Below are 26,306 nucleotides of genomic sequence, written 5' to 3' on the forward strand. Positions count from 1 at the left end.
GCAATGAATTGGTTTTAGATCTAGTTTCCATTTTCAGCCAACGAACAAAAAACTCGAGCTCGCACCATACATCGCTGTTTCAAAGCTGGATGGAGGACGATGGCTAGGTCATGATGGGTGGTGAATAATAGTGGTTGGGTTGAGGATTGGTAGTCCATCGTTGTGTGGGTTTGGTTGGGTTTATTTATTATTTCCTAAATTGGGCATGTTTGGGTTTGATGTGTGATGTTGGATTTGGTTAGTTTGATCTGATTAGGTTTGATATGGTTGTGTTTGGTTAATTTGAAAAATTTCAAAAAATGTTGAAATAGGGAAGGATGGTGAGAAACAAAAAGCAATTGGAAAGCAGAAAAAATAATATTTAATTAGATTAGTGATAGATTATTGAGGTTGATGTAGTAGATTGTAAATAGTATATTAGCTAAAGTAGGAAATGTGAGATTTTTAATCCAAATTTGACTAAAACTGTATTGAACTTGATGTGAATGTTCTATGCTACCTACACAATACCAAATATTGGTGTAGTTAAGTGAAACCTATTCTCTTTGATGAGAATGTTCTATGCTACAGTGCTACTTACACAATACCAAATATTGGTGTAGGTTAAGTGAAACCTATTTTCTCTGAGAAAAAAAAAGAGAGTGAAACTTAATTACCAAAAATATATGAAACTTTATTACAATAAGTTGAGGAAAGATGTGGTTTGAAGTTCTAAATTCCTTTGTCAATTTGTTAATTTAAAGTTGATGTCTCTTTGGGGAAACCAGAGTGGGAGTGGTAGGCTTAATAGACTTAAAGGACTTGCCCTAAACTAGAGGGTCCAAACTTCCCTCCATCACATAGTCTCGATCGATAGGATTTTTTTGGTATCACATAAACATGAAGTGAAATATTCTCAACAAAGACTTCCTTGTATCAATGAAAAAAAAAATGTTGACAGATGCTTGGAAGCACCAAACAAAAAAGTTTTGACCTTTTTTTATCTATTTATATTTTATATATTTATAAGAAAAGCAAGTTTGAGTATTTATCTATACTATTAATAGTAAAATTTGCTGTTTGGATTTCATCATTTTGTGTACTAAAATATCTTCACACAAATTCTTAAACTCTAAAAAATAATCATATTATTTAGTTAAATAATTTTAAATTTAAAAATACAGACACGTTAAAACAGTAATTTACTTTTTTTTTTTTAAATGTTCCTAAGTTTTAAGTTTTTAAACTTTTATCAACTTTTAAAAATATCTTAAAAATTAGAACATTATCCCTATTTCACTTTTAAATATTATTTCACTAAACTTAAAATAAAAAATAAAAAAGAGAATCATCTTATTATTAAACATTACTTTACTTAACCTAAAATAAAAAATAAAAATGAATCATATTTTTGTGCGTGTAATGAGTTTAGTTTTACCTGTTGAGCTAATTGAACTATTAAACTCACGTAGTCTTCTACTTAAGGAAAAAAAAAAAAAAAAGGAGGTTTGAGTTTTGGTTTTGTGTGATGGAAGTGAAGCTAAGCCAAAGACGAGACCTTCTTCTTCCCAAACTCCTTCCAAACCCAAACTTCCCTTCTCACACTCACAGGTTTTCCCTCCTTTTTCTTTCTCCTCACTTTTTTTCTTTCCCTTTATATTGGAAGAAATAAAATTATTCATCCTCCTGTTTTTATTGCAGAGTTTTAAGCTTCTATTTGAATTCGTGGGCAAACCGTAAGAGTTCCTTTCACAAGCATTTTAGATACATTGCTCAGGTACCGTACAATCTCTTGCTCTCTTTTCTTTTCTCTCCCGCAGTTTTTTTCTCGTCAACCAAACATAACCGTGTCTTTTGTGCTGTCAGAAATGGAGGTTTCGGATTCAGGAGATGTCAAAGGTTCAACACCCCACCAAACACTACTTGGTTCATGTTGTCAAAGAGTATGGCAAAGATTTTGAATTTCTTTTTGTTTATTTGCTGTTCAACTATTGTTATGTCCATTTGAACTCAATGCCCATTTCACAGTTCCATTTGGGTTTTTGGCTGCGATTGAGACATGCCCATTTTGGGTTTTGGCCAGAATTATTGCTTTCTGTTTGTAGGTGTTATGGTTATGGATCTTTCTGACTATTTGTAAAATAACTAGATGATTTCAGAACTGTCGCCACACTTGGATTGTGCGCAAAAGTGAAGACTTGGGCTGCAAATTTGAGTGCTTTGTCAAAAAATTTGAAATCTTGAAGAAGTCATTGATTAATTTAGTTATTTACATATATCTCAAATTATATGATTTGAATTATTGGTAATGAATAGGAAGTATGGAAAATTTATCTGTTTCAATTTTTGGTTAAACATTGGCCATCAATTTTGTGAAAGAATGTCTGAAACTTTAGTTAAAATACCGTAATTAATGTTTTGGAAGATATGACTTTTTAACTTGGAAGTTTAAACAAAGTTTCGAACTGAAAAGTGATTTCAAATTTAAGAATTAATATAGTCCAGCATGTAATCCTAATTTTCACCTAAACAATGTGATTGGCAGGGGTGAGACTTTAACTTCGATTTCAAAGCAGTATAGCGTCTCAATATCTGCAATCGCTGCTGCTAATAGGAGTATCGTTGACATAGACCTTGTTTTCAAAGGGCAGCACCTTAACATTCCTTCTGCCTCAGGAGACGCTCAAATGGTGAGCAGGGCTGCAGAATCATTAGTAATCTGGTCTGACTGGTTATTGCTCTGACTAAGGTTTTGAACGTTTTGTGTCATCTATTTGTTTGACACAAAATACTATCCAATCATATCTTTCCCCTTTGCATGTCCCTCTGATAAAAGGAGGATGCTTACAATTTTCTGAGTGTCATGTAGCTACACCAAATTACATTATGTTCCTATTACATTTTATTGCTTTATCTGAATTTACTAAGACTGTGATTATGTGTGGGCATTAGGTATGATTATAATGTGACCATGAATTTTAGAGATATTGTGATGAAAAATTTGAGTTGTCTGCTACAGTATAGCTTGCAAAGATGTAACTTTGAGGTATTTAGATTTGGGCATGTTTAACTTCATGCTTCAAGAACTGATGCATGGTCGTCATGAGCTATCATCTTTTATTATAAATTTAGCATGGAAGTGCAAATAATATAGTGTAACAAATATGTATACATATAAAGAGGAAAAATACTTATAAGATGATTTAATTTAAAAAATATAATTTTGAAATGTGATTGATATTCAGCAATGAATCTCAACTGATAAGTTTGGTATTGACAGATGCTTACAAAGTCAGCCTTCAATTTGAGGCATGCACCTGTGCACCATGTAGATTTAACTCTAAGAAACTGAGCTGTGAAACACTTTTGTTTACCCACTCCTGAAAGGGGCTCATAACACCTAATTCTCAATGTGCCTATTCAGTTCTGGTAATGTGGCTTTGAGATGAAGGTTTAGATAGACAGACACACACACACACACGCTTAACGCATCTTGTGATGCACTAAACCTTATCTCTGATAATTGATATGCTAGAGTAGCTATGGATTGAATGCTCTGGAGAAGTCTAAATTATTCATTTCAGTTGTTGATTTATAAACCACCTTATTTAACTTGGTAGTATAGATTTCAAAGAGTTCTGATTTTTGACTTTTTTTGGCTTCTGAAGCTGCAAATTAAATTGCCAAAAAACCATCTAGGCTCTCTCAATATCTTGCATGGACTTCTGGAGCAGAGGAATTTCAATGTGCTATCCTCTTATTGTTTACCACATGTATGTATGTCTTGTAAAATTTGCAGCCTACATACTATAATTTTAAGTCACCTTTGGTTGGTTTATACCAGCACTAGTTATGTTCTAATGACTTTTCTATAACAAGTTGATGCATCTCAGTGACCTCAACATGCTTGCACATTCTATTATCAGGCTAAAACCACTGGTTATTTTCTAGTTCTGGTTCCTCTCATAGCATTTTGCGTCAGATGCATAATTTCTGCCTTGCACACTAGAGTTGCTGGCAAGTTCAGACATCAAGTTGTGAATGAATCAGAGGGACGAAGTAATGGGTGCAGAAGCATGCGGTGGAAATCTGCTCTCAGTGAAATACTGGAACCAGATACTTTGGATGCTGTGTCAAGTTCGCATTCCAATGTAAGCACTTGGTATATTGTTGTTGTAATTTTCAACATCTCTCTTACCTTAACTCTTGATAAAAGTGATGAAGTTCAGGAGGGGGAAGATTCAGAATTTTACAACTCTTTGCATTTTTAGTGGTTGTGACATTGAATTTTTTTTTTTTAACCCCTTTTTCCACAACCAAATGAAAGTTAATTATGTCTATAGATCATGTATTTCAAGTGAACTCTCATGTTTTAGCACCAAATTTTGAATCGCTAAACAGAAATCATTTTAGTTTGTTATATTAACATGCTTACTCACTTGGAACCATTGTGTAGAGCCTTTCAGAAGATCAATCTCAAGTTTTTTTTGAAGAGGAGCCACGTGCTTATGGCAAGCTTGAGCAAGATTACCAGAAATTTTTATCAGAATGTGGAATGAGTGAATGGGGTCACTGGCGTGGAGGTTCTCCTGAATAACTTCTAGTGCAGTAATTTTGAGCCAAGCTATGGAATCCCTGTAGTGGCATAAAATTTTTCTTTTGTTTTTTATTTTTTTATTTTATTTTTTTTATTTTTTCAATTGTACAGATTTTAGACAGACAGCAGATACGTACAGATTTTGCTAGAATATAGAATTAGATTTCAAATTCATTATATTTCTTCCCTATTTTGGTTTACTTTCAACTTGTAGCTTGTATATGTGCCAAGAGGTTGTGGGAAAAAGTATGTTTACTAAAAACTAAAATGTAAAATCTACAATTATTGCAAAGTATCTTTTGTTAATTCTGGCACTAGTTAAATAGCACGAGCATTGCACAAAGCAAAATTAATTGCTGTAAATGAACTAATAATCTGATTTGAATAAGTGTACTAATAATATCCTGCTCTATGCGTGTGTATAGCAATTGGATCATAATTAAGTATGTTTCGAACTGACCTGTGACTTTGGTGGAAGACATTTGCTCATCAAAAACCTACGGCTGGAAAATATTTATCCATGTAATGTAAACAGTTTTAAGGAATTGGAAGAACGATCATTATTATTATGATTTTTGAGAATCAAACTTCATCATTATTTGATTGAGAGGAGAGAAACGAAGTATTTTTATTTTTATTTTTTTTTAATGATAATTCAAAATACAAGGAGTGTTGGAAACACCAAGAGGTATCTATTAGTTGAACTACAAAATTCTTGAAAAGAAACAAAGTAATCATGCCTAGTTTAGGCGTTTCAACTGTGTTTTATTTTTTGGTCATTTTCATTGAGGTATTAATTAGCTGTAGTCACTCGGTCTATAGACTCTATACCAAATACTATTAATTTTTAAAATGTTTTTTTTTTTAAGTTCTGGTTGAAAAAAAAAAGAGCAAATTTTTCATAAAAAAGAAAAGAAGAGAAAGGAAATACGAAAACAAAAATGTTTTTGATGTTACCAAGATCCACCCTTTTGTTACATATTTTGTTATGAAGCGTCCAAAATTGCTCCATTCTGTTAACTTGTACAAAGAAGAAACCCATTGGTAATGTCTTAAGTTGTTTTTTCTTGGTGAGAAAAACTGCAAACTTGCCCAAATAATATTGTCCACGAGGTGTCAAGGCATAACTGGTACTTATTATAGTGATCAGAATCATCAGATCTTTTACTGTTACATAACTTGTAAATTTTAACCTAAATCTATTGCAACATATTAGCACTTTTCTATCATTAGCCAAGGTTGTTCACTTTCTTGCCAATTAAGTAAAAAAAAAAAAAAGTTGTTCACTTGTTATGTAGACATCACGCTATCCAAATCTGTTGCATGCAGTTTTGGTGTTAGCGTGTGAGTGTATTCTCTTATCTTATCTCATTTTCCTTATATATGTGTGTGTGTTTCTCAAATAAAAAAAATCATGCTAGCCAAATCATAAAATTTTGTCCTTCATAAATTGAAACTACTAATTTTTCGAAATACTTTTACTGTGCGGCTTTGTACCTCTCTCTATTTAGGTTCCCGTCAGGTATTGTTTTAACTATCGAATTGTTATTATTATTATTCCCGTCACCTATTGTCGTAACTATCGAATTATTATTATTATTATTATTACTACGTTTCAAAAAAAAAAAAAAACTATTGAATTATTAAATAAATAAAAAAATTCAAATCATCCTAAGAGCGCATTTCACTGCCTCTCTGTCCCGTGTGGCTTCTTGGATTGCCCTTGCTAAGACTCCTTGAGCTTTCCTTCTTCAGGATTATTCTCTCATAATTAAGGTAGGTTTTATTTTCTATAAACTTTAATTTCTTTATTTTCTCTTCTGGGTTTTCATATAATTTTTTTATAGGGTGTTTAATTCTTGTTATTAGGCTTGAATTTGGGTGATTCTTGTAATCTGCTATTCATTTTTGCCTCAGCTACTTCAAACGTTATATGCCTATTGCAACATTGTTCTGAATTTTCAATATTAGAGGTTAAATTCTAGAATGTTGGTTTTTCTTACTTGTATAATTTCCGATGAACCTTTTTTCTTTTGTTGAGAAAAATCAGCATTAAATTATGATTTCAGTTATAAAGATTTTGGGTCTTAAAATAAAATTTCTGCCTAGCTTGAGAGGATCTTGATGCAGGATAACGAGACAAATATTTGTTACACTCAAAAAGTCAAAACTGCCAAAACTCAATGTGCATGCTTTGTTATTCTGGCTAAATGTCAGGCCCACCATAGCATCATAGCATCACCAAAGCAAAAACCTTTTAGTTAGAGTGCGTACGTTGAACCAATTTTAGTGCTCGATAACTTCAAGGAGTTGGTCTAATGGTTTTCACGACCCCATGTGATTCATGAGGTTTTAGATTATATTTCCTAGCCAATACCTTGGAGCCACCTTCAAGAGGTTGCTCCCTATAATTAACGAGTGTGTGTAGGACGAGGAATTATACTCACCAGGGGATTAGTTGTTGCTCTATATGTTTTGCACACTGACGCTTCAAAAAAAAGCCCAGGTGAGATATGGCCCTAGACAATTGGTATGCAAGATGCAACAATTGAAGAACTTAGATTAGTCTTGGCCTTGGGCTCTGTGTTTCCAAAATTCTTCAGTATAGTTAGAGTAGGACTTTTAAGGCATTATAAAAATCCCATGGAGTTTCGTTATGAGTAATGTTAGAGAGAGATAATATTTTTCACTGTTTTTCTTTTTTAAAAACAATTGTTGATATAGTTTATTGTGATTGGTATAACATTATTTTTACCTAGGTTCACTACTAATGTAACTTTTATTATGCATAAATTCTAATAGCTAATGTCAGTAAAAATTGTGAAAAATGTTGTGCTGTTCTTTAATGGGATGGCTTTGTGGAGTTTAAAGGTTCTCAACAAGAAAGTGAGAGGACGATAGAGTCCTTTTCTTATATTTTGTTCATCATGAATGGGAAGCTATGAAATTATAGAATAATATTAGCATATATATATATATATATTCATATACTTAAGGATTTCATTCTTGTTGAAAAAATATCTAAGCTCCTATTAAGAGGACGAAGAAACAAGAACAAACTAGAAAAAAAAATGCCGCATTATTTGTTAATTCCAATTTCAATGCTGGATTATATTACATTTCTTAATCCCTAATTAATCAGATTTTCCAAGTTGACAGTACCCTAGCTAGTTATTTTTTGTATTTGGGATGCACAGGTGACATGTAATTTTTTTTCCTTACAACTAGTGGGTGAGGGAGGAACTTTGAACCCATGTTTCCCCCAGACAAGAGATTAGTGCCATTGAACCACAAGGCTTGGTGTTTCATGTGGCTAATATAATTACAATGCATATGTTATGTTGTTTTCCTGCTTTATTTATAAGGTGTTAAGTTTGTGACATTTTCAATTGGTGTTTCACTTGCTCCTATAATTTTTTCTGAATGGTTAGTAGTACTTGTCACTAATTATAATAGATACATCATCTGAATGATCCAACTTTTTTTCTTTTGCAGCTTACTTTGGGAAAATGCCTGAGATTATGTTAGGAAGCCACACTGTAAAATCCCATGGATTCCAAGTGGCAAGCGGACATATGCATGACTGGATAATTCTTATGGTTCTTGGGGTAATAGATATCGGTCTGAATGTTGTAGAGCCTTTTCACAGATTTGTTGGGAAAGGAATGATGGCAGACCTGAGATACCCATTTAAAGAGGATACTATCCCTTTTTGGGCTGTTCCAGTTCAGTATCCAAATTCTTAGATTTTGCATTTGTAATTTTGTATACCTATGTTACTTGTGCTTTCAAATTATATTACCTTCCATAAGGAAATGCCCTTACACTTTCTGTTTCCTGTGACAGATCTATGCTGTACTTTTGCCATTGGCTATATTTACTATATATTACTTTCGAAGAAGAGATGTCTATGATTTGCACCATGCCATATTGGGTAAATCTCCTTTCCTTTTCTAGGCTCTTGATAAACCTGCTTTCACAGCTTGTAACTCATTGTATATTGCTTACAATGCAAGATCAGGCACTCTATTTTCTCTTCTAATAACTGGAGTTATTACGGATTCAATCAAAGATGGTGTTGGTCGACCACGGCCAAACTTCTTTTGGCGGTGTTTCCCTGATGGAAACCAGGTGTGTCCTTAATTTCATACCACCTCAACCTTCTTTTCTCTTTTTTCCTTCAATTCTTTGATGGGATAGATAGTCCTCTTAATTGTGTATTAAGCCAATATGTTATTATCCTCATGCTCTGGCATGTCAGGTCTTCCATCCTGTAACATTGGATGTCGTTTGTAATGGAGATAAGAGAATTATAAAGGAAGGATACAAAAGCTTTCCTAGTGGACACACTTCATGTACGTAGAAAAGCTATTTACAGGTTACTTGTTTTTGCAATATAACAACCACCATTGGATGATGTATTAACCATGACATGATACATACATATCTAATTCATTTATTCCTCATCTTCATCTCTGACATCGTTTTAATTTGTGTTCATGCATAGTCTTAGCATTATTTTCAACATATTTATACCTTGCAAAGACTAGTGGGAATTTTTATTAAATTGAACTTTGTCATTTGAAACGAGTCCATATCACAGTTAAGATTTTTATTTTCTAGATCTAAAAATGTACATAGTATTAGTATTAAATGATGAGTCGGCTTAGGCTTAATTCTATGGGGTTTGCCTTTCATTGGATTGAATTTCAGTGAAAGTCACAAGTGAGGATTGTGGGGGTAAGGGAGGACACTGAATTCACCTCTAAATTTGTATATTTAGTCTGAACCATTAAATAGATCAATTTCAAATTAAAAAAAAAAATAAAAAAAAATAAAAAAAATAAAAAATAAAAAACTTTTCCTGTTCATCATTATTGCCTTAGCAGCTCAAACAATTGGGTTAAGTGTTCAGAATGCCTATTAGTAACTCTACTCTTCTAGTTATTATGAAGAAGACTAAAAATTGTTACTTAAAAATGTGGCAAGAAATTAATTTAAAATTACCATCAAAAGGGTTGGTAAAGGTGATTTAATTTTGTAGGTTTCTTGAGTTTGAATCTGCCAAGCATGAAGAAGCTATAATGTTTTCATATAAGGAAGACAAACATACAAACTTGGTGAGTGGTGTAGTGGGTTGACTAGAGCAGCTGGTTTGGTCCAGTAATGATAAGAATTGATAAGAATGCTTAATTCATTGAACCACAAAGATGCCTTGGGATATTCAATAGCTGCGGAATGTTTTCAAAATGATCCTGTAAAATACTTAAGGAAAATTCCTGACTTCCATTCTTGTTTGGGATCAGGGTCTCATATTCATTTCTCCTTTCCTTTGCTCAGTAATTAGAGGTGTTATATGGTAGCATAAGATTTGGTCATTCACACTTAGATCAATAGATGGTGGTGCAAATACACTTGAGCTCACTTTGATTATGGTCATCAATGTGCAGGGTCTTTTGCAGGTCTTGGTTTCCTTTCATGGTATTTATCAGGGAAAATTAGAGTGTTTGATCGCAGGGGCCATGTTGGAAAACTTTGTGTTCCATTTCTTCCATTGCTTGTTGCTGCTTTTGTGGGAGTTTCTCGTGTTGATGACTACTGGCATCATTGGACAGATGTCTTCGCTGGAGGTCTTATAGGTTTGTACTAAAATAAATTAGTGTGATTAATTTCTTTTTTGATCCTACTTTATCCTGGTAAATTGGATCCTATATCAATTAACATAAATGATTATCTCATTGATCCAATTCCCTTTTAATTTTTTCAATGCAGGATTAACAGTAGCCTCATGTTGTTACCTGCAGTTCTTTCCTTTTCCTCATTCTGTGAACGGTATGTCCCATTTACTTGTAATTTCTTAATGCTAATAATTTTTGACTACGTGAGGTTGGTGTTAATTTTTTAAATAAGTTGAAATTTGGTCAATTTTACACTAATACCTATTGTTGCATGATCTATCTCAATAGTATTTTTTCTGCAAACCAAATGTCTTTCAAAATTGTAATGTTGAAATCACTCGATACCAACCATTGTTCAGTGAATCTCTTGTACTTGGGACGAGTTATTAAGATTAGGAGAGGGACTTTTGAGCAATCATAAGTAATTGATCTAGTAATGGTCATTAATTGCTCCTTGGTAAGGTTCATAGAACACAATAGATTCATATAATCCTCTAAATTTGATCTGCATGTGTGCCTTATTTTTTATTTTATTTTTTTTGAAAGGTTACTACAGCTGTGGTTTGGAGTAGGAAATACAGAAAGCGATGTTCCCTTGGTGCCATTGGGGATAAGATTTAGATTCATATTTTGTGGCTTTAAATGATACTGTTGTTTCATTCATGTATGGTGGTCTAAACAGAAAATAAGAGTATATGCTCGGGATATGAAATCAGCAAATATTGCAGCTGATTGTGAAAATTTTTATCTTATTTGTACACTTAAAATTTATGGTTGTACTTGTATTAACTGTTCAAACACTTTGCTAGAAGGGGCTTTCATAAGTGAAATGCTTGGAATTTTGTTTAGCATCAATCTTCTTATTCTTTATTGTCATGTTTAATCTTTAGTCTCTTCTCTTCTGGACATCCAGGTTGGGCACCTCATGCATATTTTCAAAAGTTGGCAGAGGGCAATAATGGTCCTCGAACCTCTTTAAGAAGGGCTCGCTCTCTTGGTACGGAGCTACATGAAGTACACACTTCATTTATAAGACACGACAAAAATAAAGAAAATGGAGAACCCAGTCCAGAAAGTACAAGTCCATCACTAGATTCAATGGAAGCTGGGACAAGCAGATACTGATTTTAGACTTTTTTTTTATATATTTAAATATGAAACAATTAGACATGTCTATTTACATAGAAAATCCAACTTGTCACTTATATATTCTAACTTTAAACTATATATAGGACTTAGTATGTGATCACTTCCTACAGATGTTCTTGAATTTTTATTGGGCCATATTTCTAAAATCAGTCTACATTCATAATACATATACTTTTTTTCCTCCCAAAATTTAGGAGGGTGATGGTCACCCTGGCCCAGTTATGGTCACCCTGGACCGTCCCTACTGCCCATAGATTTCATTGTTCTTAAGAAAAAAGTAATAATTCAATATTTTGGGAGAAATGTTCTTTCCACATATAACAGTAGATTTTGTTTTCCACATATAATAGTAGATTTTTTTAATTAAATTTATGGTGTGTTTCGTCAGGAGAAAACATTATTTTCGAAGTATTTAAATAATTTTTTCTAACAAAATACATAACTAAACACAAACCAAAAAATATATCAAATAACATTAAATCAATTCCACTTTTAAATTACAATTCCCTTGTCAAACGTGTAACTTTTTAGGCTGCTAAAAGGTCTTACCCAACCATTTTTAGGCGACAAGGCAAAGATTTCCTCCAAAATGTAGGCTGGTCCATTGCTTTTGGGGCGATATTAACAAGTAGCCAGCCCAGCTTTTGGATCCCACAATGTTGAAACCGTTGTGGATGCCACCTACCTCTAGAACTCACTTTCTACTTTGCTTTTTTTTAGTCGATTTATCTGCTGCATTTTATGACCTATACTTCTTATTTTTCTGTTGATGAAAATGACCTATACTTAATTCTAGCTTAAAAGCTGTCTTGTCATTTGATTAATAAGCATTTAAGTGATAGAATTAGGTTCTCCAAAAATTAAAAAGTGATAGAATTAGATCCGACCACCCCATCTGCAAAACTTGCTTGAAAATGTAAGAACATCCACCGTAGTAGATCTAAATTTTTAGTTTTTTAGCTACACAAAAAATCACTTTATCTATTTTACCTTCTCACACCCTATAACAGTGGAGCTATTTTACCTTTTAACACAATAAAATAATATAAACACTATAATAAAATAATATTTTATTCAACCACCAACACACCACCACAACCACCATCAAACCCATAAAAATCACTGCACAACCATAACCCTACCTTGCCCATCAAAACTAGTGAAGAAGAACAAAACAAAAACCCAGAAAAATCAACACAGCCTAACTGAAACCCATGCTTAATACTCTGTCCGATTCCGTACCGGCCGACGAGACCTGTGCCGATCATCAATCAGTGATCATAAATAGTGATGATGAGTGCAAAGCGAAACAGAATGCTCCAATTTGAGGTGAGTCGAGTAATGTGGGACCCGATCGGAGCTAAAAACGAAGAGAGAGAGAGAGAAAACGAAAGAGAAGTGGGTCTGAGGTGATCGGTGGCGTGGGTTTGAGGCGAATGGCGGCATGGATCTGAGGTTGATCGGTGGCTTAGGACGGCTAGTGGGTCGGTGACATCGAGCTTTGATGGCAGCGACGTTGAGGATGAGTCGGGCCGACGGCGGTGAATGAGGGAGCTTGAGAGAGTGATGTTGAGAAAGTTTGCCTAAGAGAGTTTTGAGAGATGATGAGAGCTTTAGCATTGAGAGAGAGAGAGAGAGAGAGAGAGAGAGAGAGAGAGAGAGAGAGAGAGAGAGAACATTTTTATTATTTTAATCGAGCCGGGAGTAAATTTTTTTTTTGTTTAGCTCAAGGCTACAGTGCACATCTATCTATAGATGTGCACTGTAGCAATGGAGCAAAAAAAAAAATAAGTATAGCTCCACTATTGCATGCTTTTTTTGGTATTTTGGTGGAGCTAAAATAGCTATATAGCTATTTAGCTCCACTGCTGCAAGTGCTCTAACAAGTTAACAACATAAAGGTTGTCAGCGTGTTCTACTCTACATTAGTGCTAAAATAGTTCCAATTAGAATTATGAGACTTTTCACCATAAAAGAAGTAAATGGGACTATGCTGAAAAAAAGAAAAGAAAAAGAAAAGAGAGACTAAAGTGTAGACACTAACCCATTTGATTGGACTAAATGGCATTTGAGGCTTCTAATTAATCAGTTTGTGATAGGTTGTTTCATTATAAAATAAATTGAATTAAAGGTATCTTCTAGGTTTTCGGAAAAGGAAAAGAGTGGTTTTTATTTATTTATTTTATAATTTATAAAGTTATACATGTGTTGGTAAAAAAATAGGTTATTGTGAAATTATTGAGAGATGAAATAGCAGAAAAATTATACAATAATCTGGGAGTATGATTATATTGTGTACTCCCTCTTTCCTTATAAATAATGAGTCTCATCATAAATTTAATAAATGAAATTCACTATTATGTAAGATAAGAATAAAGAGTAAGATATTATTTCACTCTTAGAGTATTGTATAATTAGTTAATTAGCCATAATCTGGTTTAATGGGTTTCCTTCTATGGTGAGTTAAAGGGTGATTGAAAACAAAGAATAGAAAATGAGGTTGGTGAACAAATAATTGTCCGCTTAAAACTTTTTTGATTTCTGCTAATTATGGTGCTGTAATAATTAGGCATAATATGAAGGAAATTGTGGAATGAATAGTGATACATAGAGGACCTATATAGAGAGAGGTTAGATAACCTACTACTAGTAGTAGAACAATATAAGTACAAGGGTATAATACAATGCAACACAAATAAGTATAAGTACGTCTATACAATGGGATCAAAGAGTGGGCTGGGGTCTCTAATACACTAACAACCCCCTTAAACTCAAGGTGGGGATGAGAGATCATTTTGAGTAGTTTAGATACTATATATGGGCTTGTTTGGTAAGAGATTTCTAATAACATTATTTGTATTTTTTGAAAATATGTATGGATGAAAAAGTTTGTAAAAATACATTTAATATTGTTTAAACATTGAAAAATTTTGTTTAGGCAATAATAACAAACGGCCCCTAAATCACGGAAACGCCTTAGGACTTGGTGAATATATTTGCAAGCTACTCATGAGAGCGAATTGAGTGAAGTTGGAGGGAGCTATGGAGAAGATGATGTCAAGCAAGGTTACAATCAATTGTTTGGTGCGTTTTTGGAAGATATGATTACAAGCAGTATGGGTGGCACTCTTGTTGTCGGAGTGTATAGGAGGACTAGTAGAAGTAAGCTAGAGACTTAAATCTTGTTAGAGCTAACATAACCAAGGAGTTTCGCGGTAGTGTCAACAAGAGTGGGGTATTTAGGGGTGTTTGGATTTCATGTTTCCATAACTCATAACTCTGTTTCCATCACCCATAACTCAAAAATGGTAGGACCTATGACTGAGAGGCTTGTTTGGATTTTGTTTCAAGTTATTGTTTCCATCACTCAATTCTCTGATTTTTAAGTGATGAGTTATGGAAACTAAAAACACATTTTAGGTGTTTTCTGTTTCCATAACTCTATTTTCAATGGCATTTTCATAATTAAAACTACATACTGGGTTTCATGGTCAGAGTCAACTACAACTTTTGACCATTTTTTTTTTCACACCAGGTGATCTTCTTCTTCTTCTTCTTCTTCTTCTTCTTCTTTTCTTTTCCCTTTCACGCTGGGTCTGGTCTAGTCTTCTTCATTAAGGGTTTTTTTTTTTTTTCACACTAGGTGATCTTCTTCTTCTTCTTTTTTTCTTTTCCCTTTCATGCTGGTCTGGTCTGGTCTTCATCATCATATTCTTCTTCTTCTTCTTCTTCTTCTTTTTTCATTGGGTTCGGTGAGTTTGGGTATTGGGGGTTAAAGGAAAAAAAAAAAAAAAAAAAAAAGAAGGTAAAAGCTGCACCAAGTTACAAGTATAGGGCCCAAAAACAGTTGAAAACTTTGAGTGATGACAAGTTGAGTGATGGTGCCAAATGGGTGGGGTGTAGGGAGTTGGGGTATTTTAAATGATGAGTGATGAAAATTGAGTAAGGAGTGAGTGATGAAAAAAAAAAAATCCAAACAGGGCCTTAGTCTCAATACTAGAGCAAGCAACAATGATCTACATTGAGTTATAAGGGAGGAATCAAGAAGAAAGAAGTACCCAATGGTGAAACAACAAAAAGGAGGTGCATCAATATTAGAGCAAGCAACCATGGTTTATAGTGAGTGGACTGTGTAGGTGTGTGTATGGTTGAATTTTATCAACCATTTTGTTAGCTTGATTCCGTGCTAATTTGCTTATAATTCATCATTTAGAAATCTTGTATTTAGGTGGGAATCATATAAGGGTAGTGTATGAGAGAATGTAAAGAAAAGCTCAAAAGTGTGCAATTAAGCAGGGCCTCGTGACTAGATCTCGCAGCTAGCTTGTAACTTACAAGTCACCAAAAAAGACACACGTGTGAAGCATGCAGAGGAGCTGAAGAGTCACACCAGCTGTTGTACTACAGGATAAAACTTTCAGCTAGCCAGGCCGTTAGCTCGTGACTTAGGCTCGTGACTCAGTCAAGTCGCGAGGCCAAGTCACCAGACTATTCTGTTTGGAAAAAATTGACCTTTCACATTCCAAACACATACCAGTATAAATATCCCTTATACCCACGAAATGTAGAGAGCTTCTAGAGAGAATTTTGAGAAAGAAACCCTAGAGGAAAACAAGATTGACTCATTCACAATCTTCATCCTTTGATTCTCCAAATTTCTCTACTCTCATCATCTCCATTGTTACATCCTTGAGAGGTACATTAGCCAAATCATTTTCTCACCATACCCATATTTATGAGAAGTTATTGGTGCTTGGGAAGCAATTAGAAAGGGACCGATTGATATTGGTTGATGTTATGGGCTATAGCGGGATCCAGTAAGCTAAAGAAGACAAATGTTTGGCGTAACCTCGTTGGAGTAAGAAACTTGGAGGACTTAGGTACACTGAGTAGATTAGGATTGGAGGGTCTTCTTCTGTTCATGTATCCCAACTTCATTTTTTAGTGGATTATTGACAGCTTGGAGGATGGCGAAGAGGTTTTTTGCCGAGGATTTCAGTTTTCTCTTCGATAACACATCACTATGTTGTCTTTGTGTTTGCATCTCTCTTCCCTTAATCTTTGCCATTTAATTTCTGCTGTAGTTGTGATATTATTTGGTTTAGATTGTTTTATCAATTCTGATTTAGCTTATTTTCATATTCTGCACAAATATTGTTTGAAAATAAGCTTGAATTGGTAATTTGTAATTTTTTTGGGGGGGGGTCTAAACGTTCAAAGGTGTTTTGCACACATTTTGAACATTCAGTGTGCAACAGGGGCAAAAGTTTCCTCGTATTTAGTGAGTGTTTGGGAAGTGAGTTTTGTGCTTCCCACATCTTGCATTTGCATTTTTTTTTTTTTGAAACCGTGATTGTTGACTTTTTTGTGTGAACAATGCACACCAGTAAATCCCATGCACTATTCATGAGACTCATAAACCTCACTTTTCAGCAAATTTTTCATTAAAAATGAGTCTCACGATACTATTTACAAATTTAAAAATATTTTACTATATTATTTTAATTTTCAGTTTTCAGTTTTTAATTTTTAATTTTCAATTGTATCTAAACGAACGCTTAATGTCATACTCTTGAGATGAAACCTTTAGCCAAAGAGGTGAGCTGTTTATCTCTTCAAGATAGAGTGGTGGAGGAAAGGGGCATGGGAAATTTTGTCATTTTTGTGAAGAGCTCGTATTCCTAGAAGATGACATGATGAGAGACCCTAAGGAATTGGAACATACAGGATCCTAGCTAACACTTATATTCTTAAATGCATTTTCACCCGCAATAATGACAATAATTGTTATCACCAATATTCTTAAATGGGGACGACGAGAGTTTGATTTTTTGACGAGCTCTAATTGAGAAGAGGAAGATCTAAAGGTTGTTGTACCAATCAATGAGGCTAATGCAAAAGGCTTCATTAGTCTAAGAGGTTTTCTAATAGGGTTTCTTAAGTTCTTGAGTGACATAGCTACAGTTTGTGGCGTTTGAGAAAGCTATACGTAGATTGAGACTAAATAAGGTCATTTTTGCAATCCAAAATGGTATGAGCAATGTGAGAAATCTCATTTCGAGTCATTTAGACACATCAAATGTAGAAACAAACCTATGAAATACATGGTCAAGCGAAAGTTGGTCAATGATCAAAGTCAACAGGTTAATCAATGGCAACTGAGACGTATGTCAGACACCTATTGGAGCCAATAGAGTTGATACCGTACCGTACCAGTCGGTACGGCCGGTATTTACTGTTTTGATGCTGAGACTGGTACAGAAATGCAGCTGTTTCGTACCGGTTTACATACCGGTTGTATCGGGGCCGTTTTGGTCGTACCGGGGTATATACCGGTTTTTGGCCGGAAAATGAAAACTGGGAGGAAAAAAAATTCTTAAAAAAAAAAAGCAGTTAAAAGGAAAATCACATTACCGCTATTTCTGCTAATTCTGATAATAAATTTTATTATGCCGATAATCCATCACCTCAGATCTCTTCCTTTTCTTCATCATCTTCTTCTTCTTCTTCGCTCAAAGACTTTTTCTTCGCTCAAAGCTTGGACCAAAATGGCTCTCCCTAGTCTTCAATTATTTTACTTTTTCATTTGGTTGCCAAAAGCTCCTTTCAATTTTGTTAAGTGTGCCCTTGAATGACAACACACTACTCTCACTGACAGCACACACTAACACTACAGCTACACGTTAGACTCAAATTTTGTATTGCCATTCAACTTTTTTTTTTTTTTTGATGGGATGTACTGCCATCCAACTGTAAACAAAAAAAAAAAAAATGATATTTGTAATTACAAAAAATGATATTTGTAATTACAAAAAATGATATTTGTAATTCACTCTTTTTTTTTTTTTTTTTTTTTCCTTTTCTCTTATTAGATAAAGTCTACTACCATTTTTGTTAGACTTTAGATAACTACATTCATATCTTCTTAAAAAATAAAAAAGATAAGTATAAACTTACAAATTATATAGATTTTGACCAAACCAAATGAAAAAAATAAATAAATTTAAAAGTAAATATTTTTATATATTTATCTATGTGTATACTTAGAGGAATTTCAATTTATGTAAGAATATATAAAATTAGCGATAAATCCGAAACGGTACACTAATATTGACTAGTATCAGAAATATATTGTACTGTTGCCTAAACCGGTACAGCCTCCAGTATGATATTGACTCCCTTGATTTGGAGCATGTCTCGCATATGCTAGGAGGGACGGAGCGCATGACTCAATGTGGGCGATGTGTGAGGCACATGGATTGAGGGACAAAACTTCAAGTGGCGTGTGAGGGTCCAGAAAGCTCCATATTAGTTGGAGTACTTTCGAGTGACATGCTCAGGCTAGGAACTCAAAGAGGAAACTCAAGAGGTTGAGATTTGAGAGGATTAATGCACAAGCTACTACGTGAGGATGTTGTGAGCGAGACATTGCCAAAGGGGGAACGTTGCAAAGGGATCGAAAGAGAGAGTCTCATAACCTTGGTCTGATACCATATAGAAATTGAAAATGATGATATATGGAGTGTACATCAGAATGAATAGTAATATACACACACACACATATATATATATATATACATATAGAGGCAAAATAACTTAGCAGTACTAGTACGTAGTATAATGCAAGTATAAAAGCATAGAATAGTATAGTATATCAGTATAAGGAAGTATACAGACATATCTAAAGAGTGGGTTTGTGCCCAAATACTGCGTTTTTGATACACCAATAGGGCTTAACCCGAAGTCTCATAATTTAACAATAATCTAGAATTTATGATCATAATGATGTTGGTGTATCTTTTCCAAGCCTATGTGCCAAACATCACCAATATTGTATAGCTTTTTAGAAGTGTCTTCCTTGTCAAGGGATATATAAATGCACTTTTTACACAACAGACAAAATAGACTGATAAAAAATATATATTTGTCAAGAGGCAGAGTTAATCGTTTCATTTCTTGCACATGCAAGGCACTGAACCTCATTTGCTCAAGGACACAATATATATGACTTTCTTTTCAGATGAGTAATGGCTACTTTTCCTGACATAGTCAAAACAGCACGACATTTATATTACACTTTCCATTGAATGAAAAACAAGAAACTATGATAATTGGGCTACCCTTTGTTGTCTCGGTTACGTGTACGACATATACACGTGTTCAGCTGAAAAACTTGTTTGGAGAGGGAGACTTAATATAATTAATTAATCCAGCAAGATGACAACAACTCCAATCCACGAGGAACTGTGGCAAAGGTAAGATTTTTGTTGTATTTTGAAAGAAAGATGAGAGTAATTACCTACTGCAACCTAATTCCAACCCCCCTTGCAGAAACATCACAGGCTGTACTCAATTGATGGCAAAAAGTCCATAATGCAATGACTTCATGCAGGTGACTTAATTAAGTTCCTCCCATTTAACGCGATTCAACGACCTTTGATTTAATTTTCCTGTTACCTATCTTACCTAGTGATCCACTAGCGTAAAGTAGTCCTTTTTTTTTTTTTTTTTGGTTAGTTGCATGTCTGCTCCCTTCTCTTTATTCAATTTTACAAAAAAGTAAAAAACGAAAAAAAAAAAAAGTGTTAACGACTATATAAGGTATCGGTTTAACAATTATTTTTAAAAATTTTTATAGAAAAAAAAGCAAATGAATTTAATATATATATATATATATTTTTTTTTACAAAAATTGCGTTAAATTTTTTTTAAATAATTTATTAACAAATGCTTTAAAAGCATTAATTAACCAAACTCTAAAGTAAAAAAATATTACAAATTTTAATCATTAATAATAAATGAGATTGACGAATATAAAAAATATAATAAATAAATATTAAAATTACGTTTTTGAGATTAGTGACTTAAAAGTTTGTAAATATTATCTAATAAAATTTATAATATCTTTTACATTACTCTTTAATTTTAATTATTACAATTATAACTTTAACCACAACTTCAACTTATTAAAAGGGTCTATTAGGAGTGATTAACAGTAACCTTCACGCATGACTGCTTTTATTCTCTATCCCTTGTCAGAGTCCATCACGTGAATTGAAATTGTGACGAAAGTTGTGCTGTTGTGGCACAAAGACTCTTTAAACCTCTCACCTATCTTTGCTTTCCGCCTTATGACTCCACTCGTAGCCCTCTCCCCCCATATAACTCCGCTCACCTTCTTTGCCTTTAATGAGGTAGCCCTCTCTTTAAGTTTTAATAGTTGAAGTACTCACCCATATTGTCTTTAATTACTCAGTTCCATGCCTTTGGCCATGTAGCACCTCATCTCTCTCTCTCAGAGACAACATGGTCATGGAGTCGGACATTATTCCATTTTGTGGAATCATGGGAAGGCGCAGGAGCAGAAGAAGATATCATAGACTAAAAAGTGAGGAAAATATACAGCTTTCTATATCAGAAGTTCCAAAGTATGCAAAGACTAGAGTGGCACCAAAGGCAACCTTCTCAATCAAGTTCTTAAAAAGATTTAGAGATGATTATGTGGAAATGATGCTTTGCCTTGCGGGACATATTGCGCAGTTGAATAATGGTAATGTTTACTTATATAAGAAGATCCCAAATGCTCCACTTTTCTCACCTTCACAGGAGGTTGGTTTCGGATCCAAGTTCTTTTAAGCTTAAGTAACTTTGCCTTTTCTTTTATCTTCTCTAACTTGAATCTTTCATGGTTTTTTTTTTTTTTTTTCAAGTTTCTTATGTAGATGGAATGATCTTGTTCCTGTATAAATTCTATCTCTGTCCTTTGTGGTGAACTGAGAAATGAGTGAATGTTCAATCACCCTTTTCTTTTTGGTTTTCTTTGTTATCTAGTTGGTAGCTGCATAAAATCAGATCAATGATTGATTAATATAAGACGGATAAACCGTAGTATCATATTATTTGAGTATTATTCAAAACTTTGAAAGTAATATTCTCTCGTCTTATATATAATAATGAGATTCATTAATTAAATTCAAAGTCAGACTTACAAATTATATAGAAGGAAAAAGCATTAGTCTAAGAGAATTAATTTGAATAAATTTCTCTAATTTTTATAATTCAAGATATTTATTTTAGAGTTTTTCTTAAAATTTTAAAACGACAGCCATCACACCTTCAATTTCAACTACCAAAAAAAAAAAAAAATCTTAGGAATATTTGCCATGCATATTTATTTGGAGAACAAAAAGAATAGTTTCTTAGTAGGATTTTATTGTTCCTGTAACAAAAATTAACAAATAAAATGAATTTTCTAATTTACTAAATTATGCTCTAAATAATAATATTTTACAAATTTGTATTATAAACATTAGAAGGTATTACTTCATTAGAGCTTTAACATATCTTATATTTCTAAGAGTTTACATCCCTATTCCACCTAGGGATATATATTGATTTCATTAAGAGTTTACGATAATGCAATCTCATTATCCGTCTCCAATCGCTGCCTTCAAATTTTGATACTAGATATCACTGTAAAATCTGTCTCTCACATCGCAAAAATTAAAATTGCTGGCGGTATCCTAAAATTCTCCCTAGAGGACACTCACAATGAGCAAGTCCTTATGAACAGATGGATGCTTCATATCTTGTGTAATTGAATCAAGGAAGTAGCCAAAAAAAAGTAGCTTGGATTTTCAGACCTAACAGCGAGATCAATACAATCCCACCATGTGGAAAAGTTTGATAATGATCCTTGATTCTTACATGTTTTTATGATACCCCGAACTATGTGGATTTGATTGGATTGAATTATTTAAGTGTGAGTTGTGTGGGGGTGTGTAGATCAAGTGTATATTAGGTAGATTTTGGATTTATAAGTGATTATAAGGAGCCCTAGTTATAACTTAACTAGTCTTTCTAGAGTATAAGTGTAGATGTGTCTATTGTTTTCCTTGAGTCATTACAAATAACATTAGAGCAAACGTGACAACGCCATGTGGCTTGGGGCATTGCCACAAAATGAGGATCCTAACTAGGACATCAAAAATTTAAGTGCAAGAAGATTGTAATATGACAAATTGTGTAGATTTTATTAGATGGACTATTTTAATGTGTGTTGCGTAGGAGTGTGTACATTTGTGTTGACTAAGTAGATCCTAATTAGGCTTATAGCTAATTACAAGAGGTTCCAATTATAACTTAATTAGTCATTTTGAGGTATAAGCACAAATATGGCTAGAGCTTTTCTCAGGCCATTACAATTCCCGCGTGCTTGTATCATGAAAAAGGAAGGTAAGCAAATATTGTGCTACACCAAAGCATAAAAAATTGATCTCAAATATCATATACATTCTAAAATTATAATTGAATCATTTCAAAGCATAAAAAAGGATTGCCAAACATGATATTTCACATATGTCACATTGTAATAAGTTCGAGCATCGAAGGGTCACACATGATTAATCTTGAGGACACATAATCAAAAGTTCCTAGAGATGTGTTAAGTTTCCGAAGATTAAGTCATGAAACCAAAGATGATTGGCAATAGATAATTTTTTGGCATCCAAAGATCCGAAAGTTTAGCATGATCAAGAGCGAATCTTGACTTTAAACCCAAGTTTTTCTCATGGAAAGATACAAGCTTCATATTATATTTATGTCCAAAGTCAAAAAGAATTAGGTCTGTAAACTAACCAAGCTTTGCTGAGTAGTATATATTTGAGCTTGGCTTGTTAGTAAAAGTCAAAATCTCAAACTTGGCTCAAACTCGTGACAAGCTTAAAATAATATTTGAGCTTGAGTTTGTGAGAAAGCTAAAAAGCTTGAGTTTGGCTTGACTGACTTGATTAATTAGTCAATCCAAGGTTGAGCTTAATATAAAACTCAAACTCGAGCTTAAGTCAAGTTTTTAAGCTTGAGATCTAACAAAATTATATTATGAAATGCCTAAATCTCCAAAAATCAAGTTAAATAAATAAATAAATAACATACTCATTTTATCATGCCTCTAAGTCCCACCTACGATTAGCCATTGTTCAAATTACAACTTTACATAACTAGCATACTCATTTCCATCCATCCGTCCTTCATTATATTGTCTATAACTTATTCAACAATTGTTCGAAATACAATTTTTTCATTCATGTTATATGGTGAAGAAGTAGAATAAGACTTGTTTTGTAACTATTATGATTGGAAAATGACTAACATGTTTCATAACTTTGCATTAGATGGTTGATGAGGAAAGACCATACATGACCCACTCAAATTTTGAGGAAAAAAATGTAACTAAAGTCCAAAGTCGTGTTTGGTTAGTTTAGAGTGAAGGGAAAAATTAAGGTAATGGGTAGTATTCCCATATTGGTCATGTTATTATTAAGATATGTGTAATGAGTTTATATTAAAAAAATACATATCAATCTTATAAATGAGTCTATGCTCAACTTGTTTTGTATCGAGCCTTATAGCCACGAGCTTGTTCATGAACAAATATTTTTACTTGAGCTCGGCTTGTTTATCAAATAAACCTTAAACTAAGGTTCAAACTTAACTTATTTATAAACAAACAAACATAAATAAGCTTTTTATTGAACTGACTCCAAATTCTTTATGAATGGCTCATTTACCATTGAATCATAAAATTGTTTACTTTGTTGAGACATTTTGTCAAACAAGTTAAGTGCAAGTGGAAAGGGATAGGGCAAGGACAGCCATTCAACCACGGAGACCAATCCATATATTCGATGCAAAATTCGTCCAAGGCAAGTTATTCCCACCAACAAACCACCAAAAGAATACTATGGCCAGATATTCCAATGTCCAAAATCCGGATTTAAAAAATAAATAAATAAATAAAAAGAAAGAATAAGAATGAGAATTGTCTTACCCTACATGGCTTGGAAATATTTATGATTGCTTCGGTTTTGAAAAAATCCTTGATCTTCCAACTTTGGACTTTTGGAGGAATCATGTATCCTTGATTTTCCTTTTGCTTGGATCAATGGGCACCAAAAAAGAAAAAAACAAGTAGCAACCTGCACTATACAGCTCTAAACACAGAACCAACACCTACACACATTCAAGCACCTATTACAACTTCATCACATAGACTAAGGCTATCTATAGAATCATATGATTCATATGAATACCAAGCCACATCACAGAGAGCTCTATCATTGGTAGAAAACTTTTTAGGAATGTAGGGAAAATGGCTGTTTAGCCTTAATTTTTTTTACTATGTAGTCAAACAACTCATTTTTCAAACTATGTAGCAAAATATTGTTGTTTTGAAACTCCATATTGTTTATGTCGAGTTCTGACTGGAACTTGACATTAGCAATGTCAAATTCTATGCATATTTTTAAGTAGAATTCGACATTCCTAATGTCAAGTTTTGCACAAAATTTCAAAAAAACAATTAAGTGGCAAACTATGTATAAAACAATAATGTCAAGTTTCAAAAAATGGGTATTTTGTTACATAATTTGAAAATGAGGCTGTTTGACTACATAGTTCAAAAATTAAGGCTAAACAACTATTTTTTCCTTAGAATGTATGCATCTGTTCTCCAAACAATTTCAACAAGAATTGTCTTCACCAATTGTTCCTCAGTTTGCTTTTGTGAAGTTGTGATTTTCAACTATGTTTTTTGGCTTTATTTGTGTCAAATTTGATTGTATTTTAGTTAATCATTTCCCTGTATGTTTGTGGGATTTAATGTAAGGTTTAAGTGTGAGAGTTTGGTGAAGATTTGTAAAGAATAGTGAAGTTTGTGACTTGCTATGAATGGATAACCTACAAAAGGTCACATGAGAAGCACATACTGAAAGCTGGATAGTCAAGTTCCAGGAGGAACTTCACTAGTCATTTCATGATTGGACCAACTCGTGAATGACCCGTGAAACTCTTTGCTTGGTTGTTTTTAAAGTGTGCTTTCCTCACTTCTTTACCCACATTATATAAGCCTACATTACCCATGCAATTGTAAGGAGACTTTTAGAGAAAAAATCTTAGAAATACACTTGAGAGTTAGATATTGTAAACCCTCAACCATCTACATAATTTCTCTTAGTTTTCCTCTACTCCTACCTCTCAAATTACAAATCCTTGAGATGTTCTTAGCCCAAACACATACCTCACCCAATCTGAGTGTTCTGAGTTGTTTTAATGCATTTAGGAATCATTGGAAGAAACCATTGATTGACAGATGCAATGTAGAGCTAATTGCGGGATCCAAATAACTAGTGAAGACATGGTTCGATGAAGTCCACTAGGAGCTGAAACTCGAAGGGTTCAAGTATATTGGGTAGATTAGAGTTGGAGGTCTTTTTGATATTCTTGTACTCCAACTTTATTAACTAGTGGATCATTTCGGCTTGGAGGGCCGCGAAGAGGTTTTTTACCAAGTTCTTTGGTTTCCTCTTCAATGACACATTTCAGTGTTATTTTGGGTTTGCATATCTCTTCTTTTACTCTTTGTGCTTTGCATTTATTGTTTATTGTATTTGATTATGCAATAGATTGTAGTTTTGGTTTATTGCGTTTCATTTACTCTTACTCTGCACTTAGATAAGTAGAGTAAAAGCATTTTAGTTGTAAGTTTAAAATTGGGGGTCTAATTTAGGTATAGTGTTTTACAGTCTACACTATCGAGCTTTCAGCTTCAAATCACATAATCTGAAGTTATTCATTTACCAATGAAACACTAATTCAAGTTATACAACTATGTCTTGGATTTAAATTGGAATTTAATGTACTCCATCTAAAAAATTGCATTGTAATTTTATCCAATAAGTTTAATTCATAATTTCATACTTACTCCCCTTAAGTGAACAAAAATTGTAGAAAATATTGGGAGCCCAAACCCAAAAATAGCCCAAAAAAAAAAAGGAATGGGGCTTCCTCATAGGCCTAAGCCCAAAAGTCTTTTAATTTAAGACCCAAAAATTGTTTTTTAAAGC

At 33.4% G+C, this 26,306-nt stretch overlaps 2 protein-coding genes across 7 annotated transcripts; both read left to right on the forward strand.

Moving 5' to 3' along the window:
- The first annotated feature begins 1,475 nt into the window (after positions 1-1,475).
- LOC111989759 (uncharacterized) lies at positions 1,476-4,776 on the forward strand. Its single transcript, XM_024021586.2, has 7 exons — positions 1,476-1,590; positions 1,681-1,756; positions 1,846-1,922; positions 2,525-2,669; positions 3,648-3,752; positions 3,906-4,130; positions 4,436-4,776. Exons 1-7 carry the CDS (start codon positions 1,508-1,510, stop codon positions 4,574-4,576), a joined length of 852 nt encoding a protein of 283 aa, XP_023877354.1. The 5' UTR covers positions 1,476-1,507; the 3' UTR covers positions 4,577-4,776.
- A 1,381-nt stretch (positions 4,777-6,157) lies between these two features.
- Positions 6,158-11,549, forward strand: LOC111987798 (lipid phosphate phosphatase 2-like). 6 transcript variants are annotated; one of them, XM_024019575.2, is made up of 8 exons: positions 6,158-6,352; positions 8,072-8,301; positions 8,423-8,510; positions 8,598-8,707; positions 8,838-8,931; positions 10,027-10,215; positions 10,349-10,408; positions 11,168-11,549. In XM_024019575.2, the coding sequence occupies exons 2-8, from the start codon at positions 8,086-8,088 to the stop codon at positions 11,377-11,379; spliced, it is 969 nt and encodes a 322-aa protein (XP_023875343.1). In that variant the 5' UTR covers positions 6,158-6,352; positions 8,072-8,085; the 3' UTR covers positions 11,380-11,549. The 6 variants fall into 6 exon arrangements, with proteins under 6 accessions (XP_023875343.1, XP_023875472.1, XP_023875402.1 ...); XM_024019704.2 differs by lacking the exon at positions 11,168-11,549 and adding an exon at positions 10,801-11,102 and having other exon boundaries at positions 6,159-6,352; XM_024019634.2 differs by lacking the exon at positions 6,158-6,352 and adding an exon at positions 6,885-7,082.
- Positions 11,550-26,306: the final 14,757 nt, after the last annotated feature.

Source organism: Quercus suber, unplaced genomic scaffold (genome assembly GCF_002906115.3).
Source record: "Quercus suber isolate HL8 unplaced genomic scaffold, Cork oak 2.0 scaffold_48, whole genome shotgun sequence".
NCBI classification, from domain to species: Eukaryota; Viridiplantae; Streptophyta; class Magnoliopsida; order Fagales; family Fagaceae; genus Quercus; species Quercus suber.